The 26,354-nt window shown below is 40.7% G+C and overlaps 3 protein-coding genes across 8 annotated transcripts in view; all 3 read right to left on the bottom strand.

Moving 5' to 3' along the window:
- Window positions 1-815, bottom strand: part of tmem131l (transmembrane 131 like) — a 31,118-nt gene extending 30,303 nt beyond the window's left edge. For both annotated transcript variants that reach the window (XM_084931789.1, XM_084931791.1), the window contains exon 1: window positions 618-815. In XM_084931789.1, the coding sequence (XP_084787915.1) occupies window positions 618-741 (124 nt within the window). In that variant the 5' untranslated portion in view covers window positions 742-815. The remainder of the gene's footprint in view (window positions 1-617) is intronic.
- A 104-nt stretch (window positions 816-919) lies between these two features.
- On the bottom strand, window positions 920-21,420 carry mnd1 (meiotic nuclear divisions 1 homolog (S. cerevisiae)). Its single transcript, XM_084931792.1, has 8 exons — window positions 21,273-21,420; window positions 20,730-20,795; window positions 20,181-20,238; window positions 15,720-15,868; window positions 12,433-12,507; window positions 12,223-12,337; window positions 5,253-5,297; window positions 920-3,653 (listed from the first exon to the last, which is right to left on the bottom strand). The coding sequence occupies exons 1-8, from the start codon at window positions 21,273-21,275 to the stop codon at window positions 3,547-3,549; spliced, it is 618 nt and encodes a 205-aa protein (XP_084787918.1). The 5' UTR covers window positions 21,276-21,420; the 3' UTR covers window positions 920-3,546.
- Window positions 21,421-22,027: 607 nt separating this feature from the next.
- Window positions 22,028-26,354, bottom strand: part of LOC146385812 (tripartite motif-containing protein 2) — a 28,298-nt gene continuing 23,971 nt past the window's right edge. For all 5 annotated transcript variants that reach the window (XM_084931786.1, XM_084931785.1, XM_084931784.1 and 2 more), the window contains exons 10-12: window positions 25,474-25,544; window positions 24,870-25,010; window positions 22,028-23,456 (exon numbers count right to left, since the gene is read on the bottom strand). In XM_084931786.1, the coding sequence (XP_084787912.1) occupies window positions 23,304-23,456; window positions 24,870-25,010; window positions 25,474-25,544 (365 nt within the window). In that variant the 3' untranslated portion in view covers window positions 22,028-23,303. The remainder of the gene's footprint in view (window positions 23,457-24,869; window positions 25,011-25,473; window positions 25,545-26,354) is intronic.

Below are 26,354 nucleotides of genomic sequence, written 5' to 3'. Positions count from 1 at the left end.
TTAAACCTGCCAAGCCAAAGTAGCATCATCTCTTATTACGAATGAATCAAGGGAAACGGAGTGGACGAGAATGACAGGCAAGTGAGGAAATGAAGCCCCACAAAGGCTGTTTGCTAGCTGCTTGTTTAGCAGGGGGTTAGCTCGGTGGCTAACGAACTTGGGGAAACATCTCCCCTGCTGCTGCAGTAAACACGACTGTATGGTCATGTAAAGGGCAGCTTACAACACCGCGTAGATTTATTACAGTAACAGCCGCTAAGTGGACGTTCAAAGTCTCGACAACCCGCTACTTCCATGTCTGAGCAACTCAGTTTCGTTAAATCAAACAGCAGAGGGGAATTGGAAGCTAGCAAGAACTAACATTAGCGGGGTGATAAAGCACTAGCTACAAACCTCTCCCGAGTAAAAACAAAATAAAAATAAAAACACCACTTTAACTTTTATTTTCATTATTTTTCATACACTTAGACTGGCTGTGGACATTTCAACTCGTTTCTCGTCTTCCACAGTAACAGCCTAGCAAAATTAAAGCACATTTCTTCTCTTTTTTTCTCTGCAACGGTCGCGTGAACGTACCAGCACCCCCAAAGCGGAAAATAAAGACGAGAATAACAAACCTTGGAGCTGAGCACCTCCGTGCTGGACGCAGGGTAAAAGAAACTGTAGTATTCCTAGTAGTATATTGATCCACGTTTTCCTGTGACAGTGGCTGCCTTGGTGGAAGTCTTGTAGCCCCGCCATGCTGCCCTCTCTGCTAGCAGCCTGCCTTGTGTTTCGCTGCGTTGGTCTTTCTTTCTCTCAGCAAGCAGAAGCAGCAGCAGTTCCCTCCCTCTCTCCCTCCCCGCCTGCTCAAGCAGGCTACAGGCACTGCAGCGAGGCACGAGGTAGAAAGCCAACAAATACCATTAAAAATAACAACAAGTCTTTATGCAACCCTACATAAACTGTAAAGTAGCCGAATACTCGAGGTGAAACAACTGATCAAACGCTGTATTGAATCAAATGCTGATATTTCTGACTAGCTTTAGTTAAGAGCTGCTATTTGATATTAGAAATTAAAACATAGTTAAACTTATCTGCACTTCAAACCTGCTAGAACACATCCCCAGAGGGTGCAGCTCCCCCTCCCCACTGAATGGCTTTGTACAGAAACAAATAACACAAACATTACAATTAAAAAATAACTTGAGTATTATTTTAAAATGCACTGCTATTAATGGCAATACACCAGGAGATCTCAAGCTGAGTGGCTTATAAAGCATTTAAATGCTATTGTAGATCAGCCGTGATCTGTCAATTTAATATACATGTACTAACAGTAGGTGTAAAAATTGAGATTCTGGAAATACTATCTGTAAATGAGATCTGCTTGGGCTTTATGAGATAGAACATAAAAGTCTGACTTACACATGGAGTCAGGGTTCATGTCATAGCATATACAACTTAACTAATAAAAATATTAGTGTCCGGTATAGAGAGCCTTTCACTCTGATTCCTTTTAATCCATATTCTGCTAATGTGTTTGACATTTTTACTACAGATGTATTCTCCAGTCCTGCTACTTTTACTTAGTGTCAGTAAGTAAATACTTCTAAAACTGCTGGTGGCACAGTATTATCAAGTGGGAAGTGACTAAATACATTAAACTCTAATTAATTTTAAGATAAATGTTTCATTTCAGGCCAAGATATTTAAAGGAAACTTTGTGTCTTAATCTAATAAGCATACACAGCACTTTAGTAATAATAGGCTAGTAATAATATAATAATGCATAAGCTTTCAAGTTGAGTATTATTAAGATTTTACAGTGTAAAAATAGTCTTCTAATATATTTGCCCCCGTCCAGATTACTCCTGTGTGGCCTTGGCAGGCAGTTGTATATTAAACAGTAACTTCCCACACCTTGATCTTCTTCAGCAGTAAAAAGCAACCCACACTTTGATTCGTAATATAATCGCTTAGTCACAGGGGATATTTCACTTCATTTGTGTGTGATTCTTTTTACTGAGGTGAGATTTGAATGCAGGAATTTTACACTGTTGTACTGGCAGTGTCAGCATGTAAATCGAGAGTTGAAGAAGGTATTGAGGAGCATTTGGAAATGTGTAATAAAATAGAAATTGGCTGGGTTTCAAACTTTCTTCGCAGAAACGTAGGCAAATGCATGTAATAAAAGTCCTTTACACTCCAGTTACACCACTCTGATTTCATATGTTCATATGGGGAGAGGGCTAAGTCCTTGTGTCAGTACTGCTCTGTTGGTCTCTTTTCAGGGCCAGGCATGTTTTAACGAGAGAAACTGCAAGCTGCGATTACCAAAAACTGTGCGCAGTGTTCTCAGAGTATTGACAGCCAACAGGCCCGTGAATCACAGTACAGGTTGGGCAGGTACACACATGAATACATCCAGGTTATTCTTGTGTGGGTGTGCCAGCTCCCTCAAACAAACTGCTGCTAGGCATTTCGACTATTTATTTTGTTCCAGCCTTGCTGTAGTCATCAGTTCATGGACATCCAGAGACTGGATTGGATGAGTCGTTATCATGCCACTAACTAAACTTACAGTAGTAAAACAGTGTCCTTTAAATTAGTAACTAACATCTGTCTCACATTCATTAATGCAGGAAAAAAAAACCTTAGAAGAAGAGGCAAAAGATCAGATATTACATTTGCATGTCATTCATTTACTGGAATAAAAATGAAACTGATGAGCAAAGCAAAATGAGCACAGAGCTCATTTGAAATTTAAATCAAAGATCCCAGACACATTGGCCTTCTCAACTAGGTCACAGAGTAAACAAGACACACAACTGCCTATTTTGCATCTGGTTTGACAGAAAAAAGGAGCAAAAAAAGAAGGTCAATAGTCATTCTAGACATGTTGTGACAGCAATGATCTTTTTTGATCATCCGGAAAGTGAGTCCTGAAAAAAACAACAAAAAAACAAAACAAAAAAACCCTAAAATTTCAGGGCCGCTTTTGTGAAATTCCAGTGACGATTATAAAAGAAACAAAAACATCAAAGATAACTTGACACTGACCTTTGTAGTTATAATACAACTAGGAAAGCATGCCCTGTAATACTCCAGGGAGGGAGAGAGAGAGAGAGAAAAGGAACATATCTAAGAAAAAGTGCACAAGCATTTGATTCCAAACCATCTGTTTAAACCATACAAACGTGAGTGTCGATTCCTTTCCATCATCTACTCGGAGCTCAGTTTTCATGCAAACAGGTGTCCCAAAACTTTGGCTGCTAGCTTGTGCTCATCACAGGACCCTGTCAGCCCTCACAGCCACTAATGGCGTTTCAGACTCTTCTCTGGTTGCACCAAAGTAACATATCCACTGATGAAGTCCATCTGCCACCGCAAAGTCACTGACATCTGTCCTTATTCAAAATCCACCCGAGGGCGCGAGTGGAGCGTCTGGTGCTTTTATTTTCACTGAAACCCACAGCACAGGAATTAGAAATGCAGAGACCAGGTAGGTAGGTGTCAGAGGCCGAAACACATTACTCCATTGCTGCGTCCATGACATGCTGGCAGTCAGTCCAAGTAGTCGAAATCCTCCGGGATACCAAAGGCTTTATCAATGCGGCTGTTATCAAAGGCAAACTTCTTCTTTGTCCACGACTTTATGGCGAAAACATTGTCTGAGAACAAGAGTAAAAAAGAAACAAACACATGAAATATAAATGAAATCTCAATTTACAAATATATACTGTACATTTACAGCAAAAGGAATCTGGACTGCTCATTCAGAAGCAAGGAGAAAGCTGGGTTACTATGACTGGTTAGTGCGGCAGATTTAGATTATCTGTTTTCCCAGGTTTGTGAATATCATGTAAATTTAGGAAACACAAACTGCCCTTAACAGTCATTTGACATTTCACATCCAGCATTAACAATTTCAAATTCTTTAATAATGTATGTGTATAATCCATATATAATATAATATATAATAATCCATTTAACTAACTCAAATTAAATACATCTTGATGTTTTATGGTGGTGAATTCACCCTAACAGCCTCATGTGAAAATAGTTTAAAAAAGAAAACATTTTATATATACCTGCGTCCTATTCTTAAATAATAGCAATAAAAATAACAGTTTCACTAAAAACAAAATGTCTATTTCAGGAAAACATTTCAGCAGCTGGAACTCTGAAGTCTCCAGTTTCAAAAGCAGAACAACTTCCTGCAGACTAACAACTGATCAGGAGCTTAAGCCAATGAACGTTGGCTTGCACTTTTAGCGATGCCTTTCACTTCACTTCTGGAGGATTAGTTTTTACTGTTCTCCAGTTTTGATATGACAAGCGATTAAATGTGTCGAGGCTTGTGTGGGCAGCCGCAGACAATCCATGAGCAGGCCAACATACAGCAGCAGTGTTTTAAAAACAAACAAAGTGCGCAAAGTTGCAGCTGCTTTTTCCATGAAACCCTCAAAATTTGGCTTTGCTGTGTTGATTTGAGTGTTTAGCCACAAACCCTGACCAGACCTGGTAAAATAGTAGCATTCGCTCTAACGGCATAACATGAGAACTTTATAGCTCGTAGTAAAAGACGTTACTGTGCAAATTCAACAGCTGCGCTACGAGGAAACACTTATGCATGTTTGTTTCATACTGTCCAGCTCAGAAAAGAGAAGTACTAATCGTGAATGAGGCAGAAATGACTCACTTTTTTTTTTTTAACTGAGCTTCCTTCCATGAAAGCAAAGCAAAAGCTCTCCAACCAAAACTGAGAACACCACTCTGTTGACCTGCAGCAGGCAATGTTGATCTAAAGAGTCAAAAGACCGCAGGCATCGATGGCTACCATGATCCCTAAAGGTCAGCTGTGTCCAAGGTTACCACTCAAGTCAACAAACGTACACACACAGCATAAGCGCAGACTACTTAGAGCGACAGCTGGACTAGAAAGCGCCTTCACAGATTTCACTTTAATGCACTTTCACGTGCATTAAACAGTAATCAGAGATAAAGTCCGACCGCTGTCATCCAGCTTTTTTTTTTTTTTTTTTTTTGGACTAACCAGAAATTTCAAACAGAAAACAGTAAACCAAGGTCAATCAACAGTCAGCAGTCCAAAATCCACAAATAGTGACTACAAAATAAAACAACTCTCACTTTATAAACAAGCGCTACAACCAGATATTGGGCATTTTATGTTCTTGCAGCTTAAATCCAGACCATTACATGTCTATATATATTTAAAAAGAAGAAAGAAAAGAAATTAGCAGACTCACCTGTCCATCTGGAAACAGCTTCTTTTGCTATAACATTAGATTTTTCTGCAAAATAAAATTTTGGATTAGTATATGCATCCAACTAGTCAGTAACCACTTATATAGAGATACAAAATAAGTGACCCCCGGTGCAAAAGCACACAGGTTTGCAGCTGGAAGGCATTTAAACGTTTTTTTCAAGGCATCTACTGAACACCCAACGAAGTCATTACAATAACATCACTCCAAGTTTTGCTTCAGCATGTCATTAAAAGTGTCATGTTTGCACTGTTGCTGCAGCTGCTGTTGAGGTGTGTTGTTTGCGCTCAGTACATTTAATAACCTTTGTAACATGTTTTGAATGCTATTTCCTATGATTTGTTTCTTATGACCTTTGGTGTTTGCAAGCAAGGCTCACACACTGCAAATACAAAATGCTTAATGTGAAAACATCAGCTGACACGGAGGAAGTCTAGTAGATTATATAAAACTGGGAAAAACGCTGAAAAAAAAAAAAGAAGAGGAAAATAAGCTTGCAACACAAGCACAAATGAAGGCTGGCAACAAACCATCCCCTCTGAGGAGGAAGTGGTGGTCAGGGATGTGATGGTTGCGTGGCCACAGCTGTGCTGTATGACTAAGTGGCGGTATCCTATTAAATTAAAGTGGACACTAACCTACTCATCCCCTACAGCTACAGCGGCGCTTGAAAGGGCGCTTTATACTGTAAAAAAGTAGAATGGAGCTGAACAATATGTTCCCACTGGACAGCACTCAGAGAGAAGTTCAGATTAAGCATAAAAACACAGATGACATCAAGTTTCCACTCCCCTGGAATAATCACATCATATTCAAGTAGTACAAAAAATAAAAAAAATAATGATAACCTTTTTCACAGACATTAATCTGGCTGCTGTATGAGTGTGAATTGTTCTACAATAGGCTTGAATCCAGCACAAATTATCTCAGTCCAACAGCTCTGGATAGTTTCTCTCCGATCTGAGTTTCTCTTCCTTCTGGAAGCTTGAAAAGATTCAGTACCAGTAAAATATCCGTTTGGATCACCAGAACAAACACTGCTCGTGAGGACCAGTTCAACACTTAACTGATATTGCGTAAAAATAAAATTGAATTTCTCCAGAAACAAATCTGAGTAGGAAGTGAATTAATTCAACAATCGCTGACTCAAAGTTGGAGAACCTGATTTCACTTCATGGTTAAAAGTGTGTAGCTAAACGAAACACAGCTGCTGGGTGCAAGGTAGAAACGTTTCACACATCGACTGACATGGCTCACAGACGCACCGCTTTTTTTTTCTTAAATACTTAACTTATTTTTCTTTATCTGGCAGGACCCCTGCTCACTAATCAACAGAAAAAAGTTAACTGTAGATAAACAAGGTAAAGTAATGGAATTTTTTATCACCCTTGTCTGGATATTAAGATGGGACCCTAACGCCAAATAATATCTAAAATGTTTAACATAATTAAAAGTTATGCACTTTGCTTTGTTGCCACAAAGCAACATATGAACTTTTACTATAATACATAGAAGAAACAGCAAAGATGATCCCCCCAAAAATCTTCCTTGTTAAAAATAAATAAAAATCATATTTTTAATCACCTATAAGCCCACTAATAAATCTGTACTTGTCTGATTTCCTGTTACTGTAGTTACATATAAAAATGCTGATTTCTTTGCCTTTACTCTGTCTTGTGGTTTGCAAAGCAGGTTACTTGCAAACTGAACAAAATGAACACACCGATTAAATCCACCCCCACGTCTGGTTAGCTGTGGTGCGTCCTCTGCTGCATGTGGTGCAGAAACGATGGAGCTGGAGCTGCTAGCACACCGAAACCCTAAATATCTGTTAGGCTGACATTAATCATTAATATTGGCCTATTTAAATACAGTCTGGGCTCAATTACACTGGAATGGTTTCTGTTGGGCTATTTAATGGTTTCATTCAAAACTTATTGGTATCTATGGGAGTGGCAACCATTGTTTAACATGCAGAGACAAGAAGGCACGAAAGCTTTGTTTTTAGCCAAGTTGCATTTATTGTTAGTACCTAGTGTTTGTTAGTGTTTCTGTCACTTGGCTTGGTAAATATGTGGAAAGGCATGTTGTGTTTAGGTAAGTCATGCTGAAGTTAATGGGGCAAACTTACTTCTGGTACTTCAGCATTCTTGCACATCGCCCGACTTCCTTTATAATTGCTAACTTTGCAAGTCAACTAATTTTCCTTATTCCTACAACTCCTTTACTACAAATCAAAAAAAGAAAGAAAGAAAGAAAGAAGGCAAATAATGGTTCACAGGTGAATAATAATCCTGTCAATAACAGCATGGGCAACGCCCTTGAAGATATCTAATGAGCCTACATGTGCACAGCTATCACATATGCAGGAACAAGTCTGAGCTCATTCTGCAAGTTCAGTCTGATCCTCTTGAGCAGCAGACATTACATAATATCATACAGCTGGATACTGCTCTCGAGCTTTGCTGATGGTTATCTGTTAACAAAGCTCTCTGTGTGGTAAACCTGGCAGTAAAAGACAAAATAAGATCTGTAGACATGTGGCAACAGTAAAAGTAGAAAAAAGAATTTAACTGTAATGGCGAGCTAGTTTGCTCTCAGTCCGCCTGCTGAACTGTTTTGTGTCAATATCACTGTGATCTGTGTGAGATGTACTCATAATGATCCATCTACAAAGAGTACAGATAACTGGCTTTACTCCATCCTCCTTTAAATGCACCACTGATGGTATAACTATTGTTTTACATATTAAAATATAAATAATATTCATTGCTCCTGAAGCAGGTAAAATATCATTTAAGTTGGAACTATGTGCTAAAACCTGTGTTGTAAACACAATCCTAGTCATTTATGATCAAAGTGACTTTCTCAGCAACATTTAAACTGCTTGTTTTATCCTGATTAACTTTGTCTTTCTGCTCAGATTTGAAAATTTGACTCGGCTTCAGTTCAAATCATTTGGGCATTGTAACGCAACATACCAGGGGTGAAACCGTGGTCCATTTCATACACTACCCAAAATAAGGTTTCTAAACCAGCATGTGAAGGCGAGCAAGCCCACAACGTGGTTGTGTTGCCACTTTACAAACAACTCCAGACTCCCTGTGCTTTGAAGAGAGTCTGAGAATTCATGAAGTTCAATTTTGCTGGTTTTGAGATGTGAAAGTAACTGTACAACCATTTTCAAGCACCGACTGCAGTGCTGCTGATCTGAGTAAAATCAAACAGAGGTGTTTTTGTCCTTTAAATAAAACAAGGACAAGATTTTTAAAAGCTGCCTAGTTTAAAACAATGCTTCATTAAATTTATTAAACATTATGGCCTTTATGATAGCAAGATTTACCTCTACTAAACAGAGACAACACAAGAAGCCCACGACATTTGGTGACTTCAAGCAACTATGAGGGGGACGACACACACACACAAAAAAAAGACAAAAAAATGAAACCAGTGATAACACGAAGTGGGCGGGCCATTAGATAAACGTGTCTTAACTTTAAGCAGGACGAAGGTGACAAATACATTTGAAGGTTACCTAGGCAACTGAAGGCCAGAATGCAGCTAGCTACAAACTGTCAGCTTCAAAGCGACGTGCGGTGAGCGAATTGCTGTCTGTGTGGACTCACCTTTAACATTTGACTGTACTCTGACAATACCACTATCAATTCAATCAATCATTTTTTTATAAGCACATTTAAAAACATTTTAAAACACAGATTGACCAAAGTGTTGTCTACTTACACAACAAGTACTATAAAAGGGATTTAACACCAATTCATCTTCTCATCAATCAGTAATGTGGTCAACGAAATGTCAGAGAAAACTTTTCCATCATTATTTTTTTTTCAGTAAAATAATTAATCTGTATTAGTACCATCCTTCTAGATTACACAAAAATTGTTTTAGTTAAGGATAATTTATACTAGAGATGTAAGACAGAAAGAGGTACTATTTTACAGGCCGATGGTTAAAGTGGTGTCCTACCACAGCTGAATGCGTCTGTAATGGCGATACTGCTGGTCGGTTTAGTGACTTGTGCCAAAGTAATTTGTAAGTTTTGGAAAACACCTCAAACTCAGACACTGAAAACGTGGACTGAACAAATGATCCAACACTGTTGCCTGTCAGAATATGTTGGGAAGGCTTAACTATAACACTGAGATTATCATAGCGCAATGGGACAGTAACGGTGAGTTCATATCCAAAGACAAAATGAAAACATAGCTTGATATGAAGCGGACAGCGTGTACTGGACATCTGGCAAATGAATATTACCCAATAATAAAGTACAAATTGCCTCATATACCTCAGTCTGTACCAGCACCTTTGACCTGCCCTGGTCTGTCTTGATGTTTTTAAAAATAACTCAATAAAAATTCTCAATTATAAGCAAAACAAAGAATTGTTACTTTTCAAACACACAAATTTTTCTTCAACATTGGCTCCACTGTAAAACGGCTGCAAATTCGACATTTTAGGTTACCTGCAACGGCAGCAATGATGCCTCTCCATCTCACTTCAGGTAGACTGGTCATAAGTAATGTGCACGGTCATGTGGCCATCAATACACCACAGGGTTGTCACGGTGGAGTGGAAAAAAACTGGTAAGCTGGGAGGTGCAGGTAAACAGCCCAGATATTTGTCTGACACCACCACCAGTCACATGAGCAGATAAAGGAACACACCTCCCATATTGCAGGTCAGATGTAGCATGAAAACAAAGCACTATCAGATTTTTGCAATACTATCAATAGCTGTGTCTGTTTGTGGTTCCCTTATGTAAGGGGTGTGGGACAGCCAGCAAAGGACTCCAAGGCCTTCATATTTTAAAAGCTTTTTAATGCCAGCCCTGTGAGCTGACAGCTCGGAGGTAATAAGGTTCATTTGGCTGCAATAAAAACCTTCAGACTTCTGTGTCTGCAAGAAGAGTTACACTTTTCAAACTTACCTAACTGCAACAACTTAAATGGTAAATGGCCTGTATTTGTATAGCGCTTTTCTAGTCCCTAAGGACCCCAAAGCGCTTTACACAACCTGTCATCCACCCATTCACACACACATTCACACACTGGTGATGGCAGCTACATTGTAGCCACAGCCGCCCTGGGGCGCACTGACAGAGGCGAGGCTGCCGGACACTGGCGCCACCGGGCCCTCTGACCACCACCAGTAGGCAACGGGTGAAGTGTCTTGCCCAAGGACACAACGACCGAGACTGTCCAAGCCGGGGCTCGAACCGGCAACCTTCCGATTACAAGGCGAACGCCCAACTCTTGAGCCACGATCGCCCTTAACCCTTAACTTAACCAGTCTGAGGTTTATATCTAAGAAAGTATATCCTGAAAGCAAGGTGAGTGGCCACTTGTGACCATTTTTCACTTCCTGAGTCTCTTAATTTGAACCGTGAGAATGTTTGACCCTGCAGCTTGACATGTTTGCTCTCAGCAGTACACTCACTGGTGTCTCACGCAGCAGGTACACACCCAACAACCTTGTTTAAGCTGCTTGGCACAGTAAGATTAGCTGAACCCAACCGTGGTAGCTGCTGAAGAACGTCCTTTGCAAACAATAGAAAGTTGGTTAGTAATAATGCGGGTGTTTTTCCTTCTACATTAATCATGAATGCAGTTAAGCACCACCCGACGAGCACAAAGGACCTGCTTTGACCTGTCTTCATTGTCAAAAGGAAATACTTCCCTTTAGCTCTACAAACCTGATACCAGTGAGGTTAGGTGAACACGGAAATAAAGATTTAAGCTAATTGCCAGTCTGAGGAGCAGCAAGTATTTCCAGTTTTAGTCTGCAGAGACCAACAAAATAAAAAAAAACTAAATGGAGCCAGCAACTACAGTAATGTTGGCAACAAAGACATGGAGAGTACAACTGTTTATATTTTATTTTTTAAAAATTGTTGCAAGTGTACACAAGCACACCTACAAAAGTTCCACTGCAATGAGATGATCAACTGCACTCATTTCGCCTGGGAGGTTTTAATGTTATGGCTGATTGGCACATTTCCCAGGTCACTATTGAATCTTTTCTTAGAAATTTTCCCAACATCTGTTAAATGCATTTGAATGCACCTTATTTAGGGCTATCAGTAAATGGGTGAGGAGGACATTTCAAGGCTGGGAAATCCCACTTATAACATTGACTTGATGCTATTGACAAATGCCAACTGCAGTGCAGCACTGATGACCAGAGGTGCTTTCTGCCACCGTTTCCATTAATGTAGCTGTCTCTGTGCTGAACGGATGAACATTTTTCATATCTGCCAACTGCACCGGAGTCTTCTTTGTATCTCCACGATGCCTGACACCGCGTGGGAGGCTTCGCTTAAACAATACGGCTCCTACGGCTCAATCTTGAGTTTATTATCTGGTGTGAAACCATTTATCCACATTAGGCTGAACGCTACAGAAGCTGCTCGGATGCTTATGCGTCTTGGATGATACCCAACTCCTTTTAATAAGAGATCCTCGCTGGATGCAAAACAGTGCCATCTGCATTCATAAGCCCTGTGATGCTAGGAAGCAGCATCTGATTGAATCTTGTTAAATAAACATTAATTTAATAACCACACATGTGCTGACTTGGTCGAAACCTGCTTTGCACTTTATATTCCTGTGTTAACTTAACATCTAGTGATGTAACAGTTTGTAATCCCACAGATTAGAAAAATCAAACTTCTTTTATGATGTAAAAGAATCCAACAGCTATAAAGCTTGTGATAAAATATTTAAAGACAAATAGAGAACAAAGTACAGCAGCAGCCTATTATGACTCTAACATCAAATATGACTTCGCCAGCATAGGTCAGATTCACATTTGGATATTTAAAGCTTCACACGGGGCTCCATGCCTCCCATGAGTAACTGTAGGTGATACGATTGATGCAATAATTTAAAAGTGACCTTTTTTGAGAAACCAGTAGGTCTGCAGCTGTACTCACTCATCTCCTCGACGACCTCAGGGTCACACTCTCTGTACTTCTCCAGCTCAGCCTGCAGCTGTGTGCGCTCCTCTCTCAGAGCCTGCAGCTCCTTCAGCAGAGAGCTTCTTTCCTTCTGCAAAGACAAACATCGATTTCACATGCTCAGTGCATTAAAAGGATTATATTCATTTTATTTCACTGGTTTAAGTTTGACCTTTGTATACTTACTGTATCCTGGCGCCCCACTTTCGCTTTTTCGACTGCTTTCTCTAGGGATGCTTTCCGCTGCTTTGCTTCAGAAATCTTTAAAGTACAACAGCATCACGTTAAAGCTTTTCTTACAGTACTAATCAGCAGATAACTGAGATTTTCCTGAATTGTGATATAAATAAACAGTAAAGCCACTTCTGCTGTTAACAACATTGATGTTTCTACTGATAAGTGCTGCAATATTTACTGAGACCGCCCAATAATATACTGAAACAACTCAACACTGGAGCCCTTGTAAGCGATTAATACAATAAATACAATCACAAAATCTTAATGGTACACAAATGCTTACCCGTACTAAACTCTTAGCCAATTACAGTGTTGTTAACTTTATAGTTCAATCATACAATATAATTAATGTGGCTGCAAAAGGGAGCTGGCTTTTATTCTAACTTTAAATTGCACCTCATCATTTTCCACACAGTCGACACTTTACTCTCGTCCTTCCACTCAAAACATCAAGCATTGCTGCAAAATCTGTCTGATGATCTCAGTGACCAAATGCTGTGATATCGCATAAACAGCGCTATATTGTCACCACATGCGGTACAACCAAACATCGTCATTATTTAGTGAGCGCTTGCTGCTTAAGATCTGTCCCAGAAATCTGGTGGCTAATGTTCTCTGAGGAGCCGCCACCCTCACACCATCTGTCAGCCGTGAAACAGTCGAGGGAAGTGGGTCATCAATGAGGACGACACGGTGGTGAACACAAATTTCACATAAATGAATACCATGATTTTTATTATTAGCTACAACTGGGGATCATTTTTAAATGTGGATTTTTTTTTAAATGACATAGCTAACAAAAGAAAACATACATAATAGTGATACTAACTATTAAAGGCATTTTTATTGCTATTTCTTACCATCTAAATGAACCAGGATTGGTGATATGGGACAGATACATCAAAAAATGTCTGAGTTAAAATTTCAGACTTTAATCTTTAATTGGTTTTGAGATATTCATGTCCAAAAATTGCCTCAGATTTCAATGTGCAAAGAAAATTGCCTGAAAGTGGGTCAATGGACCATTAAAAAAAAACAAAAAAAAACCAACACCTATATCTTGAAATGTATAAGATATATGGTAAATGGCCTGTATTTGTATAGCGCCTTACTAGTCCCTAAGGATCCCAAAGCGCTTTACACATCCAGTCATCCACCCATTCACACACTGGTGATGGCAAGCTACATTGTAGCCACAGCCACCCTGGGGCGCACTGACAGAGGCGAGGCTGCCGGACACTGGCGCCACCAGGCCCTCTGACCACCACCAGTATATATATAAAGCTACAATCATTATATATGTGCAAATATATTTGGACCATAAGATTTGTATTCAAGCCAGAGACAGTCGAGCAGAAAAAGTTCTAAAAACGTAGCTGATTTGAGATGGAATGACCTACAACTAAGATATAAAACAAACTCTGACAAGCTTCCTGTTTAATCAGCAGCTCATTTGCATTTTATTCCCATTTCTTTTTTGACCCTCTATTAGCAGAAGTGTCTTCCAGGCACTGTTGACCTCACGTGTTGACCTTATTACTGTAAACTGCGAGATTACTGTAAACTGCGAGGTTCCTGTGAAACCAAAATCACCCCTTCTCATTTTTTGCTGTGGCGCTTACAGGGAGTGCAGAATTATTAGGCAAGTTGTATTTTTGAGGAATAATTTTATTATTGAACAACAACCATGATCTCAATGAACCCAAAAAACTCATTAATATCAAAGCTGAATGTTTTTGGAAGTAGTTTTTAGTTTGTTTTTAGTTTTAGCTATTTTAGGGGGATATCTGTGTGTGCAGGTGACTATTACTGTGCATAATTATTAGGCAACTTAACAAAAAACAAATATGTACCCATTTCAATGATTTATTTTTACCAGTGAAACCAATATAACATCTCCACATTCACAAATATACATTTCTGACATTCAAAAACAAAACAAAAACAAATCAGCGACCAATATAGCCACCTGTCTTTGCAAGGACACTCAAAAGCCTGCCATCCATGGATTCTGTCAGTGTTTTGATCTGTTCACCATCAACATTGCGTGCAGCAGCAACCACAGCCTCCCAGACACTGTTCAGAGAGGTGTACTGTTTTCCCTCCTTGTAAATCTCACATTTGATGATGGACCACAGGTTCTCAATGGGGTTCAGATCAGGTGAACAAGGAGGCCATGTCATTAGTTTTTCTTCTTTTATACCCTTTCTTGCCAGCCACGCTGTGGAGTACTTGGACGCGTGTGATGGAGCATTGTCCTGCATGAAAATCATGTTTTCTTGAAGGATGCAGACTTCTTCCTGTACCACTGCTTGAAGAAGGTGTCTTCCAGAAACTGGCAGTAGGACTGGGAGTTGAGCTTGACTCCATCCTCAACCCGAAAAGGCCCCACAAGCTCATCTTTGATGATACCAGCCCAAACCAGTACTCCACCTCCACCTTGCTGGCGTCTGAGTCGGACTGGAGCTCTCTGCCCTTTACCAATCCAGCCACGGGCCCATCCATCTGGCCCATCAAGACTCACTCTCATTTCATCAGTCCATAAAACCTTAGAAAAACCAGTCTTGAGATATTTCTTGGCCCAGTCTTGACGTTTCAGCTTGTGTGTCTTGTTCAGTGGTGGTCGTCTTTCAGCCTTTCTCACCTTGGCCATGTCTCTGAGTATTGCACACCTTGTGCTTTTGGGCACTCCAGTGATGTTGCAGCTCTGAAATATGGCCAAACTGGTGGCAAGTGGCATCTTGGCAGCTGCACGCTTGACTTTTCTCAGTTCATGGGCAGTTATTTGGCGCCTTGGTTTTTCCACACGCTTCTTGCGACCCTGTTGACTATTTTGAATGAAACGCTTGATTGTTCGATGATCACGCTTCAGAAGCTTTGCAATTTTGAGACTGCTGCATCCCTCTGCAAGATATCTCACTATTTTTGACTTTTCTGAGCCTGTCAAGTCCTTCTTTTGACCCATTTTGCCAAAGGAAAGGACGTTGCCTAATAATTATGCACACCTGATATAGGGTGTTGATGTCATTAGACCACACCCCTTCTCATTACAGAGATGCACATCACCTAATATGCTTAATTGGTAGTAGGCTTTCGAGCCTATACAGCTTGGAGTAAGACAACATGCATGAAGAGGATGATGTGGACAAAATACTCATTTGCCTAATAATTCTGCACTCCCTGTATGCTTGATGCGACCTTTAATTGGAAATCAGACTAGAAGGGACTGAGCTCACCTGTTTTTGCAGCTCCTCCAGTTTGTGGTTGCGAGCGTGTAAGGCTTTACTGGGAAAGGCCCAGTAATAGTTGGATGTACCTACTCTCTCACAGTCCACCATGTTATCATCGACAAGGCTCTGCAGCACTTCCTTCACAGTCATGGGAGCTGAAATCAGCAGAGCACAAACATTAACATGGTGTTTATTTCCCCAGTGCTCAACTGCATGCCCATGGAGTTGATGCCATTTGGGTACAATGCTTTCTCCTGATTTAAAACTGAGTTATGGCCGGTACAAGCTAGGCAGTCTGTAGCCTTTATATCTGTAAATATAAAACACATCTGATGCTGGGATTGACAGTGCACTCTGCAGAGGACTTACAAGTCAAGTCATCATAAGGTCTCACTTTTTACTGCTGGAAATGTATGCTGCTCAAATTACAAAACTCAAACCCACACATCTGCAGCCTATCTGGCTGTTTCATACAGATCTGAGTGAACGCTGCATGAGAGGATGTAACAGAGCACAAGCTACATCTTGAACAGTGTCAGCGGTGAAATGTGCTCCTCCTACACGCTTTGCTCCACTGTTTACCTGAAAGAGCTTATCTGCTGAGAGGATGTGGACCCAGCAGCAGAAAGAATTGGATGGAAAATGGGGAACACTCTGGATGGATTAACCAAAGTCCATAAGTGCTCGTTTCTCTTTTTTTCATCTATAAGAGTCAAGCAGCTTCATCTTATTCTGACTCCTATGTATGTTATTACCGCTCTTCCCCCCCCATTCAACTAGCCCCTTTTGTCACATTTCCAACCCTTCTACAGGAAAGCGTCCCCCACAATGTAAATCTCTTATTGCCCCTTCCCCCCATCACGCAATAACAGGGGTCAGAAACATGTGCTTTTAATCATGGCAACAAGATCCAGTTTCTTTAGATTAATGTTGTGTCCATTTCAAAACAGAATCTCTCCTTTGTTCAGTCAAACACGCTCAAGAATTTCATTCTTCAAGACGATTTAGCACCTAAAAATCTAATTTTGTATTATTAGAAATTTTGCCTCAACCATCAGAAAGTCAGGCTGCAGAACCAAAAGCTTCCAAAAGCCTCTGAACTAAATGATTTCTGCTACTGATAGGTTTGGTTCTGCTTACACACACTAAAGATGGCAATAGCCCCGTCCTGGTTGCCATGGCAATTCTGTAAGCATGTCACCACAATGTTTTTAAGAATTCATAAATGTGCAGTGCACGCTGATGCTGTTTGTCCTTATGGTATTTAATTATCTCCATCTATTTGTCATTTTTCTGTCATACTCTAATTCTCCTTTCCATTAATCATGCCTGGACGAACACACTGGTCAGTTTTCTATAATTTCGGATATCAGTCTTGCACTAATAACATTTACGGGTCACTTACAAGACTCAATTTAATTCAATTTTATATATATAGCACTAAATCACAACAACGGTCACCTCAAGGTAAGGTAAAGACTCTACAATAATACAGAGAAAACCCAAGAGGAAGCATTTGGCGACAGTGGGAAGGAAAAACTCCCTTTCGACAGGAAGAAACAGGACAAAAGACACACTGTGGAAAAGAGCCAGATAATAATAATAACTACTGACTACATGCAGAGTGGTGTGTAAACGCAATGAAGCAAAAAAAGATCAGTGAAGAAGAAACACAAATTGCATCATGGAGAGCCTAAGCCTACTGCAGCGTAACTAAGGGAGGATTCTGGGTCACCTGATCCAACCCAATCTATACACTTTATTAAAAAGGAAACTTTTAAGCATAATGATTATGAAGTAACATTAATGCAGAGACAGGCACAAGATCTGATTGTGCATGCCTCCTGTGCATCATTGTGAGTTGCTCAGCTCACTTTAAAAAAAAAAGAAGAAGAAGATGACGACGACGACGACGACGACGAAGAAGAAGAGCCCGCTAACTCTAACACTTTGGTGTGAGACACCCGCTTTCGACCCATCTCACTCTGCCTAAACTAACCACACACGCATTAAGAAGAAGTCTCAAAGTGAGACCTTCATGGGGAAATAAATATGATACAAATTGGCAAAAGTCAGGCTTTGTCTACATTCAACACACAGATTGTGTTGCTTTAGTTGAAGAAGGTGCACACAGATCGTTCCAAAAAAAGGAAAGGAAAAAAAAAAAAAATATATATATATATATATATATATATATATATATATAGCACAAGTCACCATCAAGTGCGGGATCTACCAAGGAGATGCTCTGTCCCCACTGCTGTTCTGCATAGGCCTGAACCCCCTCAGTGAGATCATTAACAAGACTGGCTACGGATACCGACTACGGAACGGAGCAGTTGTCAGCCACCTCCTGTACATGGATGACATCAAGCTGTATGCCAAGAGTGAACGAGACATCGATTCACTGATCCACACTACCAGGCTATACAGCAATGACATTGGAATGTCGTTCGGACTGGAGAAGTGTAGTCGAATGGTAACGAAGAGAGGGAAGGTAGTCAGAACTGAGGGGATTGAACTACCAGAAGGCAACATTGCAGACATAGAGGACAGTTACAAGTACCTGGGGATCCCGCAGGCGAATGGGAACCATGAAGAGGCCGCTAGAAAGGCTGCAACCACCAAGTACCTGCAGAGGGTCAGGCAAGTCCTGAGGAGTCAGCTGAACGGTAAGAACAAGATCCGGGCCATCAACACCTACGCCCTGCCCGTGATCAGGTACCCAGCTGGTATAATAAGTTGGCCAAAGGAGGAGATAGAAGCCACTGACATAAAGACAAGAAAGCTCCTTACCATGCATGGAGGGTTTCACCCCAAGTCCAGCACCCTGAGGCTGTACGCTAAGCGGAAGGAAGGGGGCCGGGGACTGGTGAGTGTCAGCACCACAGTCCAGGATGAGACAACAAACATCCAAGAATACATTGGGAAGATGGCCCCAACTGACCGAGTGCTCAGTGAATACCTCAGGCAGCAGAAACCCAAGAAAGAGGAGGGAGACGAGGAACCATCATGGAAGGACAGGCCCCTGCACGGTATGTACCACCGGCAGATAGAGGAAGTGTCTGACATCCAGAAATCCTACCAGTGGCTGGACAAAGCTGGACTGAAAGACAGCACAGAGGCACTAATCATGGCAGCACAAGAACAAGCTCTGAGTACAAGATCCATAGAGGCTGGGGTCTATCACACCAGGCAAGACCCCAGGTGCAGGCTGTGTAAAGATGCTCCAGAGACAATCCAGCACATAACAGCAGGGTGCAAGATGCTAGCAGGCAAGGCATACATGGAACGCCATAACCAAGTGGCCGGCATAGTGTACAGGAACATCTGTGCCGAGTATAACCTGGAAGTCCCGAGGTCAAAATGGGAGATGCCCCCAAGGGTGGTGGAGAATGACCGAGCTAAGATCCTGTGGGACTTCCAGATACAGACGGACAAAATGGTGGTGGCTAACCAACCGGACATAGTGGTGGTAGACAAACAGAAGAAGACGGCCGTAGTGATCGATGTAGCGGTTCCGAATGACAGCAATATCAGGAAGAAGGAACACGAGAAGCTGGAGAAATACCAAGGGCTCAGAGAAGAGCTCGAAAGGATGTGGAGGGTGAAGGTGACGGTGGTCCCCGTGGTAATCGGAGCACTAGGTGCGGTGACTCCCAAGCTAGGCGAGTGGCTCCAGCAGATCCCGGGAACAACATCGGAGATCTCTGTCCAGAAGAGCGCAGTCCTAGGAACAGCTAAGATACTGCGCAGGACCCTCAAGCTCCCAGGCCTCTGGTAGAGGACCCGAGCTTGAAGGATAAACCGCCCGCAGGGGCGAGATGGGTGTTTTTTTTTTTATATAGAGATCTCACTCTCTCTCTCTCTCTCTATATATATATATATATATATATATATATATATATATATATATATATATATATATATATATATATACACACACACTATAAAGTACAGCTGGGTAGTCAAATATTTCCTTAACAAGACTCATCAGAAATGACAAGAACCTACATTTTGATAAAACAGTAACTGAAGATTTGTTTGTTGCTTCCAGCTGTTTTCTTTTCCTCTGAGTTTATTACAAAACAACATCACAGCAGCAAGATCACCTCATGAGCCATTTGGCTGAATGAAATATGAGGCTATTCTGGTAAGTGGATATATATACAAACAAAATCAGAAGAAAGTCTGGTCTAGGAAAAATAAGTGTCTTCTAAAAATAGAGTGAAGTCTCAACCAACCTTTAAACTGAACTACTGTAACAGAGGACTCAAAGCACTTCACCCAGTCTCTCACACACACACACAGTTTTTTTCTAAGCCTAAACACTTTGACTAATATTCAAACACAGAAGCTTCAAATTTTTCACTCACACTCCAATCAGCTAACACTTTGACATCCAGACCAGTGGAGTCAGGGATCGAACCACTGACCTTCCGATTGGAGCTGTTGTTCTTTACTCACCTATGCCTTTTGACTTTGGGGCAATCTTCTCAATGTCTTTCAGCTGAAACACATCTTTCTGGGAAGAGAGCACAAGAACATGTTCCAGGATTTAAAAAACAAACACACAAAATAAAAACTATAATATCACAGAGAAAGAAATCATTTAAAAACTATTACATCTCAAAGAACTGCTTCTGGATGGTAACATAAATAACATTTGCATAAACAGAAAATAAATTTATTTTCTGGATATTTTAGTTTGTGGTTTATCCATGTTAAGGACTGCTTAAGTATCTCATTTTCTGCACTTTTTTATTGCCGATTTAAATGTTGAAAACCAAGTTTCTAACTCTATATTACGGTGCATGAATTTAAACATTGAATCAAACACGTCATCTGCTGCCTGGGGGTGGGGGGTATGTTTAGTCAGGGGATATATTACATCACGCATGTATAATGGTTGAAAATAATCACAAAACAGCAATGACCAGTATGAATAATAGGACACACAGTAGGACAGAGCAGTTGGGATATGGAGGCTGGGTCACCTGCAATGGTAAAACTCACAGAGTCAAAGAAAATCTCCATCATGCGAGTTCTCTTCTCCTCCAGACTTAGTCCTTTCTTCTTTGACTGTAACAGGGGGTTAATGTTATTAATCTATATCTGAGGCACTGAGTTACTAACACTTATTATTTACGAGTAACAAGGAACCAAAGGTAATAGAGATTAGAAGAATGACCTCTTGAAATCTTTCATCTAAACAAGTTGCTTATATATTCAGTAGTTCACTGTGAAGTAACTAAATGAAATAGACAGCTAGCAGGGGTATGACTGGTCCAATGACAGGTAATGTAAAGTTTGTAGCCGTTTACCAAATGTATGATGTGAAATAATAAATGCAGCTTTGTGAAAGTATCGTTAGCGATAGGGTATAAGCTTTTACTCTTTAACATGCTTCTGTAGCACAATCATTTCCCTTATGGGATCAATAAAGTAACTGTCTATTTGTCTAAGCTATAAGCTAGCTTACAAATGATAGCAAACAACTACGTAAACGCCGGTGGTCTTTACAGGAGGTACAGCAGGTTAAGGTGCGCTTCTGCTTACCATTTTCGATGTAGAGCTCACCAACAACGACCACTAAGATTAACGTTTTAGCCACCTGAGGGTAACACAGGGCTGTTGTAAAGTTTTTAATGTAAAGAAGAAAGATTAGGCGACGTATAAGCAGAGCGGGGACGCAGCAGTAGCGAATTTCCCGCGGAAGGTTGTGACGTACCAATGTTGCTTTTACGGAACTTCAAAACTCACCAAGTCACCAGATGTTTTTTTTGTGTGCTTAGAGTTACTGTCTGTTTGATAGAGATACAGATTCAATAATAATTCCAAAATTCTGAATGCATTCAAAATATTTACTGTTAAATTGAAGCACTACTTTTACACTCCCCTAACTCTCTCAATCCTGATTTACCAATAAAAAACTAACAGTATCCGGATTATGAGTGCTTATGAAGGCAGCATTGGGGAGGAGCACTGTTTTTTGACTTCCGCGTATGGCTTTATAGCGCCCCCTGTCGTCTGATGAAATAAAAGGCCAAAGCAGACAGCCCTGAGCAACAAAAACCTTCTATGGTCAGAAATATCCACACCCTGGCTTTCCTTGGGCGGTTCCTCTAAAAGGGGCGTTTGTTGAGTAGACTTAAAGGCTTTATCTGCAGCCAAAGACTAAAAACCTGTTTGGGTTGATTGAGTGATGAGTGATGTGCAAACATTTTTGAAATTACTAGTGTCATTCTTTATTTATCATATCTATCTAAATTCAGCTTATTGCAGCACATGTATTACACACAAAAGCACTATCATTCATTTCTATGGGCACTTTAATTCCATTTGGCATTACAAATATAAACAGGACAATGGAAAACAAACAATTTACAAGATCGTGTAGAAAATCGATGACCCGATTCTGGATAACAAATTGTGTGCTTGAAGACAAACAAGGCTTTCTAATAGGAACACAGTGCATTATCACTTAACGTACACCTCGACTGCCAAACTTTCTATTGCTGATTGTGAAGGTAGACAAATTATGTGTTGCTAAAACACAATCTGTTAGTCACTCTATAGATTTATCTGAAGTTATAAGAGCACATGGAGGAGTGACGGTGATCACAGTTCTGCATCTCTACTTTCAGCGTGATGAAGAAACCTTTCAATCGAAACTTAATAGGATGCATCCTGCCGAGTTCATTCCAAGTATTTAGCTTTTCATTCAAATTCTGCAACTCGAGGGGTCTGCACACGATCACAGCAGAAATGTTAAGAGGCATCATACACAGCAGAAGCATATCAGGTGGCTTATGTTTGGTACCCTTAATTCATACAGTCACACTTGTCAGCATACTGTTGTTTTTTTTTTAATTCAAAGTGTTGACACAGCTCACTGAAGAGCTTTCACATTCAAATAGAAGTGAAACAGCGTCTCTGTTAGAAGGTGTTCAGCTGGAAACTGTTTCATACGCACAGTTTAAGGTGTTTAAGTAAAAACCGCATGCACAAAAACATCTTAATCATGCTCTTAAATACCCTGCTATACCTACAGAGGGTGGAACACTTTTATAGTGAAGAGGCAAAATGTAAAAACCCTTGAGAGCATTTAGCAGGAAGCTGTAGTCACTGCTGCTATAGATGGAATTTCATTATTTCTCAGGTGACTAAGGTACCTTTTACTTTAATTATGACTTTACTTAATACAGCCAGTGATTTGAGGAACAAGTGCAAAAGTATTTATTTATTTATTTTCAGTTTCTGCCATGTGGCAGTTCAAAGCTCTAGCATGTGGACCACGTTAAAGCCTTTTCAAATACTCCACATTAAGATGGAAGGTGAACGAGGTCTCAAGTGAGCACCGATCAGCAGCAGCCATTCGTGTAGGTCAGAGGTCATCTCGCTTCCCTCGCACCACTAATAAAGTCTCTCGTGTTAGTTTGGGGAGGGAGAAAGGTCAAACAGATGGCACAATGACAGCAAGATTCAAGAGTGAACAGGTGAGGGGGGGGAAGTGCAAAAAACTTCCAGTTGCTCCGTACTACTGCGTGTTTGTACATATGTACACTGTACAGGCTTTGTGTCGAGTGGCTACTGCAGGTAGCGGTAGACTTTGAAGCAGTGGTTGCCAGAATCGGCGACCACGACGTGTCCGTCTGAAGTGAGCGCCAGTCCCTGCGGGCCGTAGAGGGGGTCCGCTGATGTGTTGATGTAAGAGAGGAATGAACCGCTGCCATCAAACACCTGAGAGAGAGAGAGCAATATCATCACTGCTGGAAATCAGTGTTTCGTTCATTCTTTTTGTGGAAAATACAACACACCTAGTTATAAAGTTGAAAAAAAATAATGATTTCATGAATATGGATGATGTAGTGACCAAAATAGTTTTTAGGAAGCAACAATTGTTGCCTTCTATTGTTTTAACCCTTCTGAGACCCAAGCTTCTGTATGGGATAGATGTGATGCAAGAGGTCTGTGAAATACAAGGTGCAGAAAAGCTAAATGGAAGATCTCCATCTGAGGACGCAGGGTCTCAGGAGGTTCAAAAACATGTATTTTAGACACCAGCGTGCAGTGATCAGGCCTAACATTATGCCTAATATTGTGTCGGTCCCCCTTGTACTGCCAAAACAAGTCTGACCTGCCGAGTCATAGACTCCATTACACCCCTGAAGGTGTGCTGTGGATTCTGGCACCACGATATGAGCAACAGATCCTGTAAGGCGTGAGGTGAGGCATCGATATATTGGACTTCTTTGCACATCCCACAGATGCTCAATTGAGATCTGGGGAATTTGGAGGTCAAGTGAACACCACTGAACTCTTCGATGTGCACCTCAAACCCTCCCTAAAACATTTTTGCTTTGCTAAAAGAGACCACATCGATCTGTGAATGCAGTTTCCATGAAAAGGTTTACGTGGTCTGCAACAATGCTTAGGTAGGTAGGTTGGTTGTAGGTAGGTTGTACGTGTCAAAGTAACATCCACATGGATGTCAGGACACAAGGTTTCCCAGCAGAACATTGTCCAGAGTATCACACTGCCTCAGCCAGCTTGAATTCTTCCCACAGTGCATCCTGGTGCCAGTTGTTCCTCAGGTAAGTGATACGAACCCGGCCATCCATATGATGTAAAAGAAAACCTGATTCAGACCAGATCATTGCTTTGGGGTCCAGCCCAGTGTTGGTGTTGGTGGGCAGCCTGACTGATCTGCAGTTATGCAGCCTCATACACAATAAACTGATGCACATTGTTTTCTGACACCTTTCTGTCAGAACCAGGGTGAACTTTTTCAGAACTTCAGTAGTTCGTCTGTTGGATCGGACCTCACAAGCCAGCCTTCGCTCCTCACATGCATCAGTGAGCCTTGGCCGCCCATGAGCCTGTCGCTGCTTCACCACTGTTCCCTCCTTGGACCACTTTTAAAGGATAGCGGCCACTGCAGACGGGGAACCCCCCACAAGAGCTGTGGTTTTGGAAACCCAGTTGTCTGATCAGTGTATAAATATACTATTAATGGTGTTTTGGTAACATTTCATAAGCCATTATGAAGCAAGATTGTAATGTTGGATGCCACTTAATAAAAAAAAAAAAAAAAGAAACAGAAGTTTTTATTAACCGATTCTTCGAGGGGTAGAAAGGATTCATTCTGCGTACCTGTATCCTGCTGTTGCCCCAGTCGGCTACTATGATGTTTCCATTGACGTCCACCGCCACTCCTGTGGGGGCGTTGAACTGGCCATTGCCTTCACCATTGGAGCCAAATTTCAGCAAGAATTCTCCTTCTGTGTTGAACACCTGCAGTATGGTTTCAGAGAAGCAACAGCAGAGAGAGAACACTTCTTTAAAAAAATAATATGCAACCAGCACATATTCACATAACAGAACACTGATATCCAGACCAGGACTCACTGTTGTGTGCATCAGGCCTGGTTTACAGTCTGATAAATGCAGTGAGATACATTTAAATAAATAAGAAGCAGATGCTGATGGATTTGAGACCATATTCTTAGCCGATGGTTTCCTCTTTGCACAGACTGTCTGCTCGGACATGATTGGTCAATACTACACTGACTATAAATGGACTCCGAACTTGTTGGAATGTCATAAAATCCTCGTCCACATGACAAATTTCCCACCTTCGACTGATGAATGTGACAATAGCCTTTTAATGTGAAAACACGTTGTAAATCACGTTTTGGTGGCAGCTGCTAACATCTGTATTCCTGTAACACACAGACTGCTCTGGAAGTTCACTTGCCTTGACTGAGTGGTTGTGGAAATCTGTCACAATGATCTCGTTGTTGTTGTTGACAGCAGCAAAGTGAGGGCCTGGATTAGAGAGAAATATGAAGAAGATTTCAGAAATCATTTGTACAGTTTTGCTTGACTGCGACAAAACAAAAAGTCAGAAAACTCCTACATGACAGGTAGAATAGAATAGAACTCAACTTTATTTTCATTGCACATGTCACAAGGACATATTTGTGGAGGACATGCAGCTTCAAAAACGAATTCAGCAACAGACAAAAAAAAAATAAAAATAAAAGTACACTGATTTTTAATGCTTTGATGTTAGAGCATGACCAAAATATTGGTCAATAAAGTTGGATTGATTGAAAATACTGATATATCAGTCAGGCAATTGGCCATTTTCTGATATATTGCTATCAACATTTATAATAGCCATAAATCCAACTTTAAAAAGTAAAGAAGACAGAAGCACCCTTTAATCATGCTTTGAGTGTTGCTGTTGCATAGTTTATCCACCAGAGGGCGCTCTGCAACTTCCCTGTTAGCCACAAGCAACCAGCTGATTTGAGGAGAGTCAGGCAGAGGTAAACAACATTTTTTAAAACAATAAAACAAAATTATTTTAAACTGAATTGCCATCTAATCATAGTAATAACTCAAATAACTACACGTAATACATGTTAGGGAAATCTGTTTATGTTTCATGTGTCAGAAAAGAAAAGCTATCAGACGACATATTAGACAAAATATCGGTATCAGTGTCAGTCTTAAAACTCCTACATCTGTCGCTCAGATTAAATGTATGACAAAAAACAAACATACAACCAACTCATAGCATGATTAACAAGACACCATGCTGTTTTAGGGACACTTTCGTTTATAATAATG

This window comes from Perissodus microlepis, chromosome 6 (assembly GCF_051167445.1).
Source record: "Perissodus microlepis isolate ML-2025 ecotype Zambia chromosome 6, ASM5116744v1, whole genome shotgun sequence".
Lineage (NCBI taxonomy): Eukaryota > Metazoa > Chordata > Actinopteri > Cichliformes > Cichlidae > Perissodus > Perissodus microlepis.
This window is presented reverse-complemented; position numbering and strand designations above follow the sequence as displayed.

Excerpts from the sequence above, each read along its gene's own strand:
- mnd1 (XM_084931792.1), bottom strand. Across the intron at positions 20,239-20,729 it reads TGGAGATTTTCTTTGACTCT|AAAGATGTGTTTCAGCTGAA; the intron begins GTGAGTTTTACC and ends CTCTCTTCCCAG. Across the intron at positions 12,508-15,719 it reads TGGAGGAGCTGCAAAAACAG|ATTTCTGAAGCAAAGCAGCG; the intron begins GTGAGCTCAGTC and ends TGTACTTTAAAG.